The sequence below is a fragment of the Oenanthe melanoleuca genome, chromosome 9, assembly GCF_029582105.1.
Source record: "Oenanthe melanoleuca isolate GR-GAL-2019-014 chromosome 9, OMel1.0, whole genome shotgun sequence".
Taxonomy (NCBI): domain Eukaryota; kingdom Metazoa; phylum Chordata; class Aves; order Passeriformes; family Muscicapidae; genus Oenanthe; species Oenanthe melanoleuca.
The window spans coordinates 17,871,786-17,890,398 of NC_079343.1; the positions used below are offsets into that span (position 1 = coordinate 17,871,786).

The 18,613-nt window shown below is 38.7% G+C and overlaps 1 protein-coding gene across 1 annotated transcript in view; it reads left to right on the plus strand.

Annotated features, from left to right (window-relative positions):
- Positions 1 to 18,613, plus strand: part of NAALADL2 (N-acetylated alpha-linked acidic dipeptidase like 2) — a 298,774-nt gene that overhangs the window by 118,481 nt on the left and 161,680 nt on the right. Inside the window, exon 3 of the mRNA XM_056498926.1 lies at positions 3,914 to 4,184. Within this exon, the coding sequence (XP_056354901.1) occupies positions 3,914 to 4,184 (271 nt within the window). The remainder of the gene's footprint in view (positions 1 to 3,913; positions 4,185 to 18,613) is intronic.

Below are 18,613 nucleotides of genomic sequence, written 5' to 3' on the forward strand. Positions count from 1 at the left end.
GGTGAGCTGGAAGAAAATAGTGGAAATTTAAAGTCAAAAGATGGGAATAAGGCACTTAAACATCTAACTCAGCAAAACTGGAATTCAGTTTTTTTTTCCTTGGTAGCCCAGGAATTGTAGACCAGTTCCCCATGCTCATGGCAGTACAGGTGGTAAATCTGAAAATAAAAGAACTAACCAAACCAACCACACTTGAATTTTTATATATATATATATATGGGTAATTTTTGTCCTGGTAGATTTTTCAGATTGAATCTGTAGAATCCTTCTGCAATTCCAATTTTTTTTTTTCATGGGGCTTTATAGCAAATTAATAGGATTATCTGAGAAGTAATTGTGTCATGTAGTTAAATTATTCCATCTCTTGGTTGTTAGAGTGACCTGTTGTAATTTTTCAGTATCTGTTGAGTGGTGTTTCAGTGTCCCAGCTGGCTTATTTGCAATACCTTGTTCTCTCCTTTGGCAAACTGTGTCAAAATGTGCTGTTGTAGCAAATGACTTTCCATTAAGGCACGGCAGGTCTGTGTTCCCCATGGCTGCCAAATTGAAAATGAAATTTGTATATTTTGTGTGTGTGTTCATTTATCTTTTATAATCATCTGGTAAAGAATAGCCTTTTGAAGCTGCAGAGGCTGCAGAACCCCTGGCTTTATTACAGGTATATCTTCAACATATTGAAAATTATTTTTCTATGTTTAGGACTTTGAATCTTCAACAGTGGTGGTCTTTTCATCACATCAAAGTGGAAAATCTCTGTCTTAGTCAAGTGAAGTAGGGTGAGCTTTCTGGGCTTTAAGTGCAATTTTACCTGTTTTTTTGGTTGTTTGTTTTTTTTTTTAATTCAGGAACTGAACATTTTGAGAGGAAGGAAAGTGATCAAGAAATGAGCTTATGTCGTGTTCTGATATACATCAATTCAATACTGATCTGTATTAGAAAGTAAAGGTCAGGAATTTGTGGAAATCTCTGAGAGTATCCTATAAAGGCACAGGAATATTCTAACTGGCATTGTTATATTTATTAGTGTTGATTCTGACTTGAGACCAAATCTTCAGTCTGTGGTGGCCCCACTTTCCTGGATTACACAGATTTACAGCAACAGAGATGTGCCCATAAACTTTGTGTTTATTCCCAGTGAATGAACCTGAAAAAGCACCTGAATAAAGTATATTTTTAATGTGACCAAAGGGAGTCAAAAATTTGGCTGAAATCACCAGGGACAGTGATGTAAATGGAAATTGGCAATTGCTTTGGTATTGGTTCCTTCTGAGCATGCAGCTGCTTGGGGAGCTGAGAATCATCCTCATCCCAAGGGGCTGCTCCTCTCCAGTGCTGAAATCCTGCTGCTGGGAGTCTCTGAGCCCTGGGAGTTCTGAAAGGAAATAATTGGAGCATTTGCAAAGAAGGACTGTGAAGTGTTGATATTCTTCCAGGCTGAACTGCCAAACTTGACAATTTTCTGAATTTGGCTGGCGTTAGGAAATACTGATTTTGCATATTTTACTTGTTATACAATTAGTATGTGAAAAAATAATGAGTTCAGTGATCTCTCTCTGCAAGTTCATGTAGTCAGCATCAAAGGCAAATGCAAGTCAGCTATTGGAGTAAATCAGGAAAAAAAAATTTCTGGTGGTGTTCATAAGATTTATCAAAGTAGTTTAATATGTGCTGATTTATTGTAAAATAATGTGTGCTCATAATTTGCAATTTGATTTTAGCATGCTATAAAGACATTATGGAGTAAATAGTGGGATCATTTCTGAAACTTAATCAGATATGTTGTCACAAAAGTTTCAAAGACATGTTGATTTAATTATGAGGTGGAAAGTAACTTCTGTTAGTAAGGGAGCAATTTGCTTATTGTATATTCTTCTTTTAATGCTTAATTTCTTTTATTGTGACTGAATACTTCTGGCTGCAATGTGCCATAACCCTATTGGCCTGAGATAAGTTTCCTTAATTATTTATTCTATTAATGTTTCTATCACCTGAGGGAAATGCAGATATTCTGTTAATGATTGTGTTAATCAAAAAACTTTTCTGTATTGCTGCACTGCCCAAGTTTATGTCATTACATTAAGCAGGCACAGGAGATGAAATTGGAAACTTGTAATATACTGCAGATTGGATTAAGTCATCTGTGTGATGTAGACTGCTTGAAGACTTATTTTAGAAAATTTAAAAACATTAAATCTGCAAGACAGTTATTGTTCCTGACAGGATCCCTGAAGTCCCAGCATAAGGCCAGTGTTGTGAAGATTTTGAACTTTGTGTGTTAACAGCCTTGTTGGAGCAATGCAGCCTGGCATACAACATACTGCTTTGAACAAATATATTTTATAAAAAACACATTTGTACAAAGATAAGTCTATTTTTTTAAAGTCTTTTGCATGTAGGAATAGTTCTCCCTATGTAATTTGATGGGTGGGCATTAGGCATTTGAATGGAGTATATAATTTTTGAGCCATTTCTAGGTGTAATGGGTGTTATAACTTCACTTTCTGCCCTTTTAAGGCCTTGATGCTGTCTAGTCAGTAAATGTTCATTTTTCAAATGTTCAGCCACAAGATGGGTGGAGAAGGGAGCCCTTGTGCTTGACTTCCATCATAATCTTTGCTTGCTGGGCTCTCCCTGGAAGTAGTGCCAGTACCTTTAGCCAGGAGCTTCCCACCTGCAGTTTTGGATATTGCAGGGGTACCTGGAACACACCTGGTGGGATTCTCAGATACCTTCTGCTTGCTTAAAAATCCTTTACATTATTCAGTGGTTTATTTTTGATGTGTGCAAGACAACCAGGGTAATTTTTGAAGTTCTGTTGAGGACCTTAAAGCAGTTAAGCTTAGTGGCCTTTTTGTAGAAAAAAGTCTTGTGGACAAGACTTTCAGGCAGTGACAGTATCTGGGCTTGGAAATCAATACATCTGTGATCCTTAATCTTCTTTTCAGTCCTGAGCACTGCTTAGACACACAAAAAATCCTCCCCAGAAACCCCAACTTCACAGAATTCAGCAGATATTCCATGAGCTTCTTGTGCTGCACGTGGGTAGTGCTTTTTATTTGAATAAAAAATTTTATTTGTGCCCTTCTTGGCTTACATGACTGCTTGCCTAAGTAGAGAAAGCCTTCAGTGTTCCTTCAGCAAGCCCATCCTCTGAAGTTATCCTGGCAATAGTTTCAGCATCTGGAATCCTTTGGAATATTCTGGGGAGGAGGGTGGTCCTCTGGTGCCTTCATCCTGTGGCCCCTGTGCCAGCCAGTGCTGGAAGGGATGCAAACCCAGTGATAACACCCAGACCAACCTGAGTTCTGATTGACCCGTCAGTGGATGCTGCCAAAATCATTCCCATGTTTGCCTTTTGTGCTGGCCAAGCTCAGGTAATCCTTCAGTGCAGGTAGGAAATGTGAACTCACTGACAACAAGTACATCATTTTGAGGAACAGTTCCATTCTGTTTAGTAAATTTGCTCTCCTTGATGAATTTAAGCCAAACATGTAATTATAACTATGTAATTATAACTAATTTTCAGCATCATGCCCCCCAGACGTCCTTGAGATGTTACTTCAGATTGGCTTCTTCATGTCCAAAGATTGGTTAAATTTATGCTCTTTTAGCTATTTCACCAGCAAACAACACATGAATTTTGAAACAGTTGCTATAATTTCTGTAGGATTCTTTATTTCATATGAATATGTTTCTATACATACTTTTTTTTTTTTTTTTTTTTTTAATTTTCCATTGTCTGGTATTTGGTATGAAACCATTTGCAAAGAAAATGAAAGTTGTATGGTTTTTTTGCATGTTTGATGGTAGGTTTTTAATACAGTGATGCACTGATTCCTACTAAGGTACAAAGTCCAGGTGGGAAATAAACTAAACCCATGTTTACTTGTGTGTTTGTTTGTTTTTTTCCCAGGGATTTGTTAGAGTTCCCCAGAGAAGATGATGCAGACATTGCCATGAAGATCCTGGCTCGGTGGCGTTCCCAAGGGCTGGAAGATGTCCAGCTGGTGAATTACTCTGTCCTGCTTGACCTGCCAGGCCCTTCTTCAAACACAGTCACTCTGCAGAGCAGCGGGGAGTGCTTTTATCCAAGTGGACAGCAGTGCAGCAGGGACCCCAAAACCCTTCACAGCCCAGACCTCCTGTACTCGTACGCAGCTTATTCTGCCAAAGGAACTCTTGAGGTAACCTGGCCATTTGTCTCTGTCACTTGTGGTGAAACAGAGTTAGGAAACTTGACTGGAAAATTGCACCTAGAATCACAGAATTATTTAGGTAGGAAAACACCTCTAAGATCATCAAATCCAATTGATATGCTAAAATGCCCAGCCTTAAAATAAATGTATTTATGTGAATTATGATGTGGCCAATCATACTTATCTTAATTAACCTTAAATATATGAACACTTCATAGGATATATAGATATACACACGTGTATCTATGTGAAGAATTTTTTTTAAGTGTCTGTGTTTATGAATTGGCACATTTTGCTTGTGTGTAAAAGTCTGGAAGCTGTGTCTAGAGTTTCACTTCATCCTTGCTGATTTGTGAGTGCTACTGGTTTGAGGGATGCCTGTAGGAAGGATAAGATGAGGCTGGTGGGAGTGCTGGGCTAATACCTGGAGCCTCTGAATGATGGTTGTGGATCTCACATAGTTTCTTCTGTGACAACTCAGTTGACACATCAGCTCTGTTTCCTCTTGAAAACACTGATTTGTAGTTTTATCTTATTGTAGTTACTCCAGGAAGTTTTGTCAGCAAAAAGATTCTACCTGTTTGGATTTGTTACTTGCCAAGTGAAATAAGATCTTGGATTATCTTGTTTTTTTCCTGTGTACTGTCTTCACTGTCTGTATTCCTTTAGCTTCTTGCTAAATATTTTGAGAGTGCACTCAGAGGCTATCATTTCTGTTTCCTAGCTGAGATAGTGTAAATCTTAATATTTCTAAAATATAAAAATAACAATCTCACTGCTAATTGCATTATTTTCATCTTCCTCCTTTTAAAAATATCATATTTTTTTATTCCACTGATGCTGGGGGCTTTCCATCTTGGTTTCTTATTTAAAAGACATGAGGCTTAGAACACTCACAGGGTATAAAGGAACATTTTGTGAACATCTTGATATTTAAACATGCCTACTCTCCATTGCTGAGTCTTGTCAGCCTCTGTTCTGGGGCTCTGTCCACTTTAAATTTGCTGCAGAGAAGCAAAATGAAGTAGGCAAGCAGATGTTCTAACTTGCATGATACACACTTTAACTTTTCAATGTACTCCTATCACCTGAAAACTCCGTATTTAATGTTATTTTCTCATTGTAACTTTGTAAGACTAACTGTAACCAGAGAGAAGAGTGGTTGTGACCTTTGAGGTTTTATTTCATGAATGTCAATGGGTTGCTGACAAATTCATCAGGTTGAAGGAAATCCAGTGTTCCGGGAAAAGCAGCACGTGGGAATTCCGCTTTAAATTATGTTCCAGGGCACTTTTCTCTTGTGAGTTCAGCAGAAACGAGGCCCACACACACCATCCTTATCACAAGGGCTGGACCTTGGCTTTGGCAAAACTCCAGACTTGCACTGGAGCCAAAGAATTACTCTCTGCACAGTTTTACAGTTAATTCTTTGAGATACCTCAGCACCCTTGCAAAAGTTGAGATGTTCTTCAAAAAGTCTTCCTGAAATCTCCTTAGATCTAGAATTTTTGCCTAAAAGGGAAATTTTCCTATTTCTTTAGGCTACAGGTAAGTTGGTAGTGATCTAACCTTCCTGACTTTCAATCCTACACCCTAATCTCTACTATTTAAACTAATGGAAGTAGAAAAACTTTAAATGAGAAGTAGCAGGTGGTGGCTGTTGCTGGGTTCAGCCATCAGAAAGTGACTTGATTGCTTGCAGTGGAGCTACAAGTCGCGTATTTTGAACATCCTGCAGTGGTTTGTGATTGCAAAATCACGAGGGTTTGCCTGTGAACAGGTATTTTTATAACAGCTACTCATAACCTGAATAATTTTCTTTCAAATGTGGCACATCCTTAGCAGAAAATTCCTATTATGTGTCATTTAATCAGGCTGAATTGCTAATACTGCCTCGATGCTGCTGCTTCATTGTATCTCATTTGTCTGTTTGGTTTGCTAGAAGTTGAAGCAAATAAAACCATTAAGCTATTTCAGTCTGGCTACCAGCAGAGCTACAGCTCCACTTTGATGTTGACAAGGTTATTTGTAGAACAGCAAGACTCATTTTCTTTGACCACCTGTCATGTCCATTCATCATACGGCCATTGTATATGAGCCATCCAATTTGTGCTTTCTGGTAACAGTCTAAACAGCATTTGTGACTAAAAATGTGAGCATTTGTGATCTGAAATCTACTTCAAAAACCTACTTAGTGCCATTGTGATGGATGGTGCACTTTACTGCTTCTCTATATTTCATTGGGCTGTGAAAAGGTGACAGTGTTTACCCATCATGGTGACAGGCAGGGCAGCTTACAGTTCTGGAGAGGGCTGTCGAGTCACTTCTGAAATAGATATTGCAGCAGTTATGTAAATAATATATTGTAGGCTAGGTCAGCCTAAGGAAAGAATGACATACCTGAAATATATTTTTATTAAAACTTAAATATCAGCCACCTTTTATAGAGCTTAAACCTTTTGTCTGCTTGATAAAAACAGGAAAGCTGCTCTGGCCAACAGAGTGCACATATAAATGGAAATTACATTGCTTCAAATTTATGCATTAAAGCAAAATGCATTGTCAGATGGTATCCAGCCAGTCTCCAAGTGAGGGTGGTGTGGTGAATCTGAATGTGCTGCTCCTGCCTCCTGCAGCACTGGGGTCCAGGAGCTCTGGGGTGTCCCTGGGGAGTGGAGGGGGCTGTGAACCCCCAAAATCTGGTGTCCCCCTTCAGTTCCACACTGGTAAATGGTGATCCCTGAGTGCACCAAAGGAGAAACAGAGATTTATTGGGGCTTGCAGGAGCCTGGGTGGCACTCAGGGCACTGGGCAGTTGGTTTCAATCAGTTCTGCTGAGTGCAGCAGCTTCTGGAACAAACACTGTCCACAATGTTTGTCTGCTCCCTGCACTGTTTCTTTAGCAACTTGAAATAATCCTAGCAGATGTAATGGTTTGTGTGTTGGAATAACGTTCAAGGACAGACTAATTAAAGCAAAATGTAAATTGTATTTGCTTTGTATTCACGCATTTTCTGAAATTCTGTTTGTGTGACCCGAAGTTTTCCTCACTTCCCTTTCACCTTCAATTTATTCACTCTTTGCTTTGTGGAAGTGTTAAGGAACTTTTGGCAATGCTAAGTCTGCTTTCATACTTCAAACTGAGGTACTTGGAGTCCTCTGTTATATGGCATTGTCTCACGATTCACTATTCTGTTTCTCCTGGGATAATGCACCAAATCCCTGTTGGTTCCTTTGCTGGTGCTCTCTTCTGGTTTGGGGTTTGTTTCCACCCTCATGGGCTCTCAGCAAGCCCAGCAAAACATCCTGTTTCTTTCCTGGACCTTTCATACACTGGAAGGACTGTGTTGGTCCAGGAGCCAGGAGAGGATGGCAGGTTCTTGAAATGGAGATGCACGTGCAGGCAGGGATTATTTGAGGGTTTATGGGTAGAAATGATCTGTGCTCATCTCCAAGGCAATTCTCCCATCACTTCACTGTGTCTATTTTGTATTTGTGCCACTGCTCTGCCCCTGTTCCCTGACCACTTTGACTCCTCTGCCACCATCCACATTCCCAATTTCTACTGATTCCTCTGTTGCAGCATCTGCTGACCTGAGGCATTTGTGCTCCCAGCAGCCAGGGGGTGTCTTTGATGAGTTCTGGAGGGGCTGCAGGGAGCAGCCAAGTGGGAATGCTGCCTGCCTGCCTCTCCCCTCACCAGGCAGGAGAGATTCCCTGCTCCTGCTGGTCACGTCCCAGTCTGCTCTGGTTCGTTTGTTTTGGTGACATTTTCTCAGCTAAATGAGAACCCACTGCAGAGATTAATGCAACCTGAAGCAATCTGGGAAGTACAAGCCCATCTGTTAAACTCACTCAAGTCATCTTCCCACCATTCTTCAATCTTGGCAAGAGGGGAATAAGGGAAGCAGGACTTGGATTTTGCTGTCAGATCCTCTTTCACAGGGAAGGGAGTTTGCTCACTTCTTACTCAATATCCCGTTTTCTTCTGGCTGTCTTTAGATGTATTCTCTCCCCATCCATTCCCTTCTTTCCCAGGTCCTTTGCAGGAAGATGGGAGTCTTCCTCTCCTCCACTGCCTGTTCCTCTGACCTTTCCCACTCCTGCAATCCCCACCTGTGTGTCCTGCAGCCCCCTCCCCTCTCTGCTCAGATTTACAGCCCTGTTTGCTGCCAGTGCTGGCAGCTCTCTTTATTTCCAGCTCTGCACCAAAAGCTCTGGAGTTCCTCTGGAGGGGACAGTGCATCAGGAAGTCCTTGACCCCAAAGCTTGCTTTCATTTGATTCGGTTTCATTGTGCTGGAAATGTGATTAGTGCACCCTTATTATCTTTTCTCTTCCCTCCAGCTAATCAGTGGTAATTTCCTTAACAATATTTCAGAATTAAGATTGGTGTCAGCGGGTTGGTTTTAGAAAATTTTAAAATCTTCCCAGGTTATTTTTATCCCCAGGCAAAATTTCTAAATGAGCCTTCTGCAGTGTGCTCACTCGCACATCTTGAATTCCAAAGGCAGAGAGTGTTTAATTTAGATTAAATAATCACAGCATCTTTTCCTAAGTCTTTCAGTCATTTTTGATGGCACATTGGTGCAAAATACCAAGCTAGAGGGAATTTTGATACATGTGTGCATTTAATTCTTTTAGGCATGCCAAATTTAGTTCATTATTATCTTTATTAACATTTTTAAAGATTTCTTCTCTGAAGAGACATGCACTAGCTAAAATGAATCCCTAGCAACTGAAATCAGTTCTGCAGATGGTTAGGGCTATAGGTTGAATAACACATACACACAAATGAGAAGAATCATGTGATTTTTGGTAACATTTAGAAGTTTTAGTGCAGCTTTATTTATCTTTTATTTATAGAAGAGTTTCTCCGAAACCTCTTCCACAAATAATCATAATTTAGACCACTGCTCTGCATACCAAGTAGGCACAGCAAATCTTCAAGACAATCTCACTAAGAATATGGATTTTAGAATAGACTTGACCTTTAAGCAGAAAACAACATTCAACATTAACTACAGCATAGCTGCCACTCCATTATAATTACATACAGAAAGCTGTGAAATGCAATGTGAAGGTTATATAATTTAAAATTGCAGGCGAGGGTTCCAAAAGCGATCATTGAAGAGATGTCCTGCAGAACATCCTGTCAGATTCCTGGCATACATCACATAACCATTAATAAATAAAGTTGTACAGTTCCCTAAAAATAATAGTAGTTCATCATGCACAGAGCCCCAGCTTATATTGCTGGAAGATTTTTGTGTCATTGAAGGGCAGGGTTTCAAAGATGCAAATGCTGCTGCTGCAGAGCCTTTTGCTGTTTTATAATTGTGAGTCAGTGCTGCACTGATGTTTTGCTAATAAAACATTAGTAATGGCATTTTACTAGTAATGCCATTAATAATAAATGAGAATTTTTAAATGATAAAAAAGCAAAAGGTGAGGCATCTTGGTATCTAGAGACATAACAGATCACTGAGCACTTCCATGCCATTGCACAGAATCAGCTGAAGGCATTTCTTAGTAAAGCCTCTGTGCAATATTAGAGAGGGAGCAATGTCAAACCATAACAATTATTTATATTCCAACTGCATGGTAAAAACTAAATGGTGCAAACCCTGAGGGCTTGGGAAGAGTATCTGGTGCCTGTTTTAGGTTTTAGTGCAAGCAGAATTCCTACTGAAATAAATGGGAGTGACATTTCTAAGCAGAGTTAAGTTTTGCCTGTTAGTGTGGGAGAATAGCAGTGAAATTTGTGCCATTGCAAAGATCTCCAAGGAATGTTTTTTTCTTTATTTTTTATGGTATAATCAGGCCCAGTGAGTTGCCATAACCTCTGCAGTTCAGTGGATACCTGGGGTGGTACCCACCCAGTCAGGCTTTTTTCCACCCCACTCTTTATTAATGGTGTTTGGTTCAAACCTCAATGCAAATATACTCAGGTCAAGTGGAAACATTTCTGCTAAATCCCAAGTTTTTTAAGTAGTTTTTTTTTTTTTTTTTTAAAGTAGAGCCATCTTCCCTCTCTCTGTATCTTCTTCACCTTCTTAGCAATGTGAACCTACCAATAACATACCTGTGTTTCTTCTCTGTTTAAGTTTGTAAAGGCAATATTCTACTCAGAGAAGGAATTTTCAAGTAAAAGCTTGTTGTGCTGTGAGCTCTTGGGATTGGGTTTTAGGGATCTTTTTCTTTTAAATTTCTCCAGTATTCTGGAGGTTTAAAACTGCCTCAAAGGAATCCTGCTTACACTGAAAAAAACAATTTCCTTCAACAGAGGGACTATTAAGTAAATACTAGCTTTTAAAAAATTGCTAGTATGAGAAAAACATCATAAGAAACAGCTACAACTGATATGAGAACAATAACAAAATACTTTTGTATTTATATAATACTCAATCCTTGTCCCTAAAACTACTTACATAACTTTATTGTTTTAAAAAAATGTAGTTTTCATGCATGAACAATAGAGAACTGCTTAAAATGCTGCTCAGTTCTCTGGTAGTTATGAGTGACTGTAAAATACAATATTGATTAAACTATTGCTGCTTCTCATTTTTTTTTTTTAAATTTGTTTTTCAGAAAGAGAAGCAAGTCTTAAAATCTCTTCAGGAACATTAGCAATGGAAAAGCAGCTGTAGCTGAAGGCAGATTCCATTTTACTGAGCATAAACATGGTGTGTCTGGGAGCCTCTGAGCCTGGCAGTGTCTGGCATTAGGCATCCATGAGGATATGGGTTACAATTGCTGTAATAAAATAGATTTTTAAAAGGCAAAAAAATCAATCTTCTGCCATACATCACTTGATTGTTTTTTAAATTGGAGAAAAAAAATCTAAATAATGGTGGTGTCTTGTGAATTAGAGCTGGCAGCCGAAAATAATCATCAGCAGCTATTTTAATTTTCATTGCATGTGATAAATCTTACCAGTTAAAGCCTCAGTAGTGTTTTATCTTAGGAGTTATCTCTACCTACCAGTACAACTTCTCCAGTCACCACTGGACAACATTTTGTCAAAATCTTAAAACTCACTTTTTTCTAATGTAATAATATGAGTTTATTGGATGCTTTTCTGTGTCTGTCATCATTAAAATATTTTTTAATATTTTGAAATGAAAGTAATGCTGAAAATCCAGAACAAGTATGAAGATTTCTTATCTCTCAGTTAGGATGTGGTGATATAAAGTCCAAATATCTTCTAAGATAAGCACATGAAAGAGTGGAAATAAGTTCTTACAAAAAAAAAAAAAAAAAAAAAAAAAAAAAAAAAAAAAAAGACAGCATAAGGGTCCTTGAGAGATTTTAAATTTAACTTTAACTAAGGATAAAGTTGCCATTATAAGAATAATTTGGTGAGAGCTGCAGCATGTCTGACTTCTTTGTTAAAATACTTTGGAATTAAATTAAAAAGAGCAAAGGATGTACCTCTCCAGAGAGTGCTTTGAGGAATGCTCTAAACTAAAACTGGGCACAGCCTTGGTAGTAGGAAATACCAAAAGAAGAAGACCACTCTTTCTTTTTCTCAGACAAAACCCTTTGAAGCAAATAACATATGAAACCTTTGAGAGCAGGATGGGAAAAAAAAGAAAAAGAGTGCTTCTGTGATACAGCTGGTTGAAAATTATATATAAGAGCTGAATTCTTAAAAATGTAAAAAAGAATAAAAAGCTTAAAAAAACAAAGAGACCCAGGCAGTAACCATTGGCAAGTGCAAGTTGGTATCCAGGTGCTGTTGGCAGAAGTGCATTGGCTGTGTATGGGAACTGTCAAAATGCCAGAGCCTCTTCCCTGGCTGGACTAAAATGTCCTGAGAAAAAGCTTTTGTTCAGAAATTCCCTTTTAAATCTGTTTGGAATACAGCACTTACGCCTCCACCTACCAACTGCAATCCCAGGAGAGAAGCACCTCTTTTAAAATAAAGTGAAAAATAGTGCAAAGTAAATAAAGCTGAAAATACATTGGTCTTCTCTCTGAGACATCCTTGGGTTTTTTTTCTGTCTGATGTGCTGTCTCTCCCACTAAATATAAATAAATCTCATGTCTAACCTGATGAAATTAATATTAGTTACAGTGTTTATCTCATTCATTAAGAGGGTCTTAATGTGAATGAATTCTGAGCTCTATCAGTTTTATTCTCACAATTATTTCTGGTGCTCCTGAGCTCTGCAGTTCAAAGGGAAGGTGCCTCATCCATCACCAGGTTGTGGCTGGCCCACGAGTAGGTGTGCGTGAGAAAGAAGATACTTCAAGGGATTAATCTTCCTTCCCCTGAATTATGTTACCATATAGAGTTAGCCCTGTCTGCTGCAAGATTCACTGCCTCACTCTGCTGCCTTGAAGGGGATAGACAGGGGTGAAAAAGGATGGAAGAGCTCTGGCAGTGGCTACCAAAAGGGAGGAAAAAGCTGCTTAAATATGCAAGAAAGCTCCTGCTGTGTTCTCATCCAAGAGGGATGGATCCTCTCCTGCTGCAGGTCAGTGCTTGCCAGGCACGATCTTCACCTGGGGAATATTTCAGGGAAAGAATTGGTAGGAAAAATCTAGAAATTTTGCATTAGTGCATCAGTTTTCTAACAAAATATTTTATTGAAGAAAATTTTATCATGTTTTTGCCCATGTTGCCCTGTTACCGCTAAATCTCTTATGTCTAAGGCTGAAGTAGAACATTATCATCATGTAAAGTCACAAACTAAAATCTAGGATGGGCAGTTGTGTCAATATGGACAGTGTTAGGCTCAGGTTTTTGAGGATAGTACCAACTTTTTGAATTGAGATCTTTCCCTGATGAATTGAGATCTTAGCTGCTGCTGTGGGGTTGCTCTGCCTGAAGTAAACTTCCACAACTGTTCAATTTTCTCTGCAGGCTGTGTAGATAAATTGCTGACAATGTTTTTGAAGTAGGTACCAAAATGTAGAGGCAGATGAAGAAACATGGAGGGAACCCCTTCAGCAGAAGTTAAAAGTAGTGGACATTGCTAATGGAGAAATGGGTGTCCTTTGTCTCCTGTGCTGAATTGAGTCTCTGGTGTTTATTAAACTCCAGAGAGGCACCAGTGAATGCAGGAAGATGGATCATTAGGGAAATCTGTGTTTGAACCAGAGCACACCCTGAGCTCCCTGGTTCTAGTTTCTCTTTGTTGATTGTTTGGGATCTGGGGCAGGAAGGATCAGAACAGGTGAAGAGAGGGAACTGAGCACAGATTTCTGTGGTAACTGATAGTTCTCTAACAATGTCCCTGGCTGCCTTTATTGGGAATTGAACCATCAAATGCTGTCACTGCAGTAATACTGAGTGCTTCTGTGCTGCTGTGAAGGAGCCTGACCTGAATTCCAGGATCTGTGGAAGATGGGGGAAGCTCTGTCCAGCTCCAGAGCTCTGGATGGGCTGCACTGATGGCAAAGATTTTTCTTTAAGCAATAAAATTGATTATATGATATCAGAGCAGGTTGTTCCTTCCTCTCATCAAGCTGTCCAGAAAGTCTCTTCAGACTTCCCCATATGTTTTAAATAATGTAAGCATTTTTCCAGCTTTTCTTTTGAGGTGCCACTCTACAAGATGAGTGGTTCACTGGGACCCCCTCTAAAAAGAATCAGGTTCTGTTCTTTGTGTGGGATTTCCTCTTTTTCTCCAGGTTTTTCCATCCCTGCTGAGAGTGCATGAACCAAGTTCACAAATCTCTATGGAGTTTCTGCCCACATTTAAGAGATTAATACTCAATATATCTGAAGTATGGCACAATTTAGAAGAACATTCACCCTAATCTTTGGAAAATATGAACTACTGATTTTGCCTACTAATAGGCAAAATTTTCAAAATGAAGGTTAGCTGTTTCTAAAAGAAAATCCAAATGGTGCTGGCACATAAAACCTTTAGATTACTGTGCAACATAAGATGCATCAACTCCAAAATCTTGAGTGCACTTTTAAAAACAATATTGGAAAGCCTTAAACAGAAAAGAGTTTTTTCTGCCCTGTACAATTTTATTATCTGTGAGACATGAGTGACACATTATCTTGTGAAAGAAGTTTCCTTCCAAAATGTTAGATGCTTGAAAACCAGAAAAATATTCTTGTTTAATCACAGATATAAGCTTTTGTCAGGTACAGCTGCACTTCTGTATCTGTGAACTTGTCCTGGTCAATCATTTGGGCTGCTTGAATTTGATATTACTCAGGCACATTCCCTATTTTTATTGGAGTCCTTTTCTTGTCATCTGAATATATTTTTAGAACTTGTTTTTCCCCGGTCCTTTTTCTAGAGATGCAATTTAGAGACCTATAAATCTGTGAAATGACTCAAAACAAAAGAATTCACAGGAGATGGGAAAGATGTCATTTTCCTTTTCACAACTGCATATTTGCTTCTGCAGATTGTTTGCTCAAATGCTGCTTTAACACTCAGATTTGTGTTTGCATCATTACATGGTTGGGCATCTCCCTGATTATGTTGAAGTGGATGATGTTTGGCCAAGCAAGGGCTGTAAGTACTTGGTGAAAGATCTTTTATTATCATCTAGAAAATGGAGTTCTCCCCGACATTTCTGAAAGTTCAAGTGTTCTCTTGATGCAGGGGATGACCTCCTCTTGTAGACATGAGTGATTATTTTCCTCTTTGAGGTAGGTGCTGTTCTATTGTTACACATGTCTGGGATGTCATTTTGGGTCCCCTGTCCTGGCTGTGTCACCTCCCAGTCACTTGGAGAGGGGAAAGCAGAAAATGCCTTGGCTCTGTGCAAGCCCTGCTCAGTAATAACAAAAACATCTCCATTATCACCCCTGTGTTCAGCACAAATCCAAAACACAGCCCTGGAGCTGCACTGTGGAGAAAATTAATTCTACCCCAGCCAAAACCAGCACAGTTCTGAATCATGAATTCTGACTTGGAGGGCTGAAAATGGGAGGCTGTTTTCAGAACATTTTGTTTTGATTCAGCCAAGCTGACTCTAAAATTGAAACAATTGGGCAAAGCTGAAGCACCTGTCTCTAAGGAACTAAAATATCATATTGCATGCTATAAAATGAAATATTTTGGTTTTTCACTGAAAAATTTAAGGCCAAGTTTAAATTGCACCATTATTCCTGTGTACATATGTAGCTTATGATTTTTTTTTTTAAGATACCACATCACAGCTGAGTAATTCTGTTTTGTTTAGTTTATTCTCAGTCTATGTAATTTGTAAATGTATATTTGCATGAATAATTACCTCTGAATAAGCTAAACCAAGCAGGCTGGCAAATACAGATTACTCTTTTTTTCTTAGGAAAGTATAAGCAATGTGACTTTATGCTTTGCCTTGCAGTTAACTCTTAAAAAGGGAGGAGATATAAATAATATTAAACACATACAAGAAAGAATAATTAGGTTTTGAAATTTTGTCACTAGTGAAATGACAATCAGCACTGCTTAATGAAAGTTTGAAATAATATTTCTGATAGTATTTTAGGCATCTTATGATCTCATAACAAAAGGCATTCTTCTTAGAGATTCTAAAATAAGTAAATTTTAGTTTAATGTGTCTGAAATAACAGTGTTTTATGTCAAAAACTTGAAAAGCTAGATTTGTATCTATTATGTAAAGCCTAATAAGAAAGTTAGAAAGAAAATACAGTTAGAAAATATGAAAAAAACCTAGCCTAATATGTTGTTTGGATATCTTGCTGGACATCATGAGTTAAAAAGTAATATTTAAATACTAGTTTTGCCTTTGGGGAAACACAAAGAATATGTTTGGGAACAGAGCTGGGGGTTATGAAAATTAAAACAAGAAAAAAATAAAGTGGAAAAAAAAAAAAAGAGAACTGAGTTGTCAGTTGGGGTTTATTTGGGGCTCTGTAACCATAAAATACAGAAGAGCTCTCTTGTCTAGGCTATAAAAACTTCAATCTTGGTTCAGTCTCCCTTGGAGTTGGTAGGAAAAAAGTCTTGCAATAAACTGTAAGAAGCAGGGAAGCAAACAAGTTTAACCTCAGTGTCTCTCCAGAAATGATCCTGCAGCAGCAGCAGGAGCCTGTGAGAGCAGCCCAGAGAGCCCTGTGTGAGCTGGGACTGGGGAGGGCTGAGCATGAAATGTGTCTGTGGCTGAGCCCTGTCTGCAGGGCCACACTCCATCTCACTGAGGTTAAGGGACATCCCTTTTTCCTCTTCTTTTAGGGTAAATTACAGCTTTGGCTGTCACTGTAATGCAGAGTGCAATTTTATGAAATAAAACCTAGACACAAAGAACCTTTTCTGACTGCAAGCTGACAATGTGAGTCGTATTGTATTGAAATGTTCCAGAATTCTATTGCAGGAGCAGGAATATTGAAGCAAGGAAAATAAAGCCTCTATAGAGTAGAGTGCTGACAACCAGGAAGAAAAGATGTCATGAAGCTGTTTGAGGAGCTTGTAGGGAGAACCCATAGCAACACTGAAGTTCTCTTATTTAAATCTTCCCTGACATTGTTGGTCAGAAGCATCTCTTTGTGTTGTAACAGAAAAATCATCTTCAGTTAATCCAGACATATAATTACTTAATCTTGGTCTCAGACAGGGTCTCTGTCACTCTTTTTGCCTGGAACCAAATGAAGGAGAAAGGTTGAAAGACAACTTTGGATTTTAACATTTCTGTAGAAAAGCAGTAAGTATATAAAAGATAGTTATGGATGGGTATTTTGTGTCTGTGTGCTCAACAGGACCCTGGTGGTGGCAATCACAGAGAGACAGCTGTGGTTCCCTGATTATGGAAGGATGCTTTTGGCTGGAATGGGACCAGCTTTGGTCAGGAAGCATAACAGAGTTTACACCAGCAAAGGATTTGGCACAGCTCCCTCAATCTCCCCTTCTCTTCTTTCCTTTTCTCTAATTTTAAAGATCAGCTAGTTTTATATTTGCAGCTTTCTTCACGTTTATTGGTGTCCAGCTTTGATCTACAACCAGCTTGAGTTTACTTTTATGCTCTGCTGAATGCTGCCTTCAGCTTCAATTTCAGAGCTGTGCAAATAAATTATGGCGATGTGTTTAATTAAAGTTTGTCTTGTGTCCTGATTGCAGACTGTTGCCTTCTCAGATACAATTTGCAAATTTATTTTGGAGTTTTATTTTAGGCAGGATGACTAGTTGAGGGTTATTTAATTGTGATTGATTGTGCATGGGATGTTTCTGCTGCCTTTATTTTGTGAACAACCTGGAAATAGTAGCTGAATGTTGAAGGACAAATGAAGGGCATTGGCCTGGAGGGGATGTAGTAATTCTGAGCAGTAACTGAGGGTTGATGCTTCTGGAATTACATGTGTGCTTTTTGGAGAAATTGTCTTAATTCTAAGGAATGAACAATATTTATTAGTATTAAATATTTAGTTTTCTTCAATACTTGGAGTTTCTTTAGGGAATCTATTTCTGAAACCTTTTGGTGGGTAGGCAGGAGCTGTGAGTATGAGAATATGAGCTCCACTGTGTCATTTCCATACCTGCAGCTTCCACAGTCCTGAGTTCCCCAACAGTTTGTGCAGAATCCAATCATTAATACGGGTCAGGAGCTTGGTATTTGATAAAATATATTCATCATTTGAGGTTACTGCACTGTGGCACTACTGACAGGTAGCATGAAGAGGAGAAGACTTTTCACCACAGCCATTCTGTGTGCTGCTTTGGGCTTGTTTTCTACCAAGCTTTTAACAGCTCAGTTCAAGAGCTGCTTTCCTATCTGCACTGACTGCAGTGCAGATAATGCATCCTCATTTTGGCCTTTGGGAGAAACCCTTCCTGGGTGCACCCCCTTTGAGCTCTGTGTTGGGTTTTTTGTTTGGTTGGTTGGTTTTCTTTTTTGTTTTGTTTTGTTTTGTTTTTTGTTTTTCCCTCAGTGGTTTCTTCCTTGAGTCTTTTTGCAGCCTTGTGTGCCCCTGGCAAATCAGCCACAATCTGTCTCTCAGGCAGTGTGTTGGATACAGATGTATAATGCTTTTATTAAATCCTTCTCCTCAGTCAAGTGGACTGATGAGAATGTGATAAGACAAACATATTTCTGTTATTATTTTCAACCTATTTATTTTATTTTTTTAATTGCCTCAGAATTTTCAAGAAAGCAAGGTTTAAAAATAGTATCCAGCATCTTCAAGACCCCAGCTGCCACCTGCTTCATATAGTTGTTCATATTTTTTCCTTGCAAGACCTATTTTCCTCTGTGTCATCCATGACAACATGAATATACTCTTTTACTCTGTTTCATTTTGGAGATAAGTAGAAGAAATTAGGATGAAAATCCATGACTGTCTTGATTGTGGCATTTTCAGAGTGTTTGCTCTTTCTGTTTTAGGGGGATTCTGTTAGAAATTTTAAGATAGAATGTTTACAACTCACTGAGCATCATCTCGAGACTTAGAAACTAATAACTCCTCTAACATAAAATAATTACTTTTCCTAAAAATGTTTG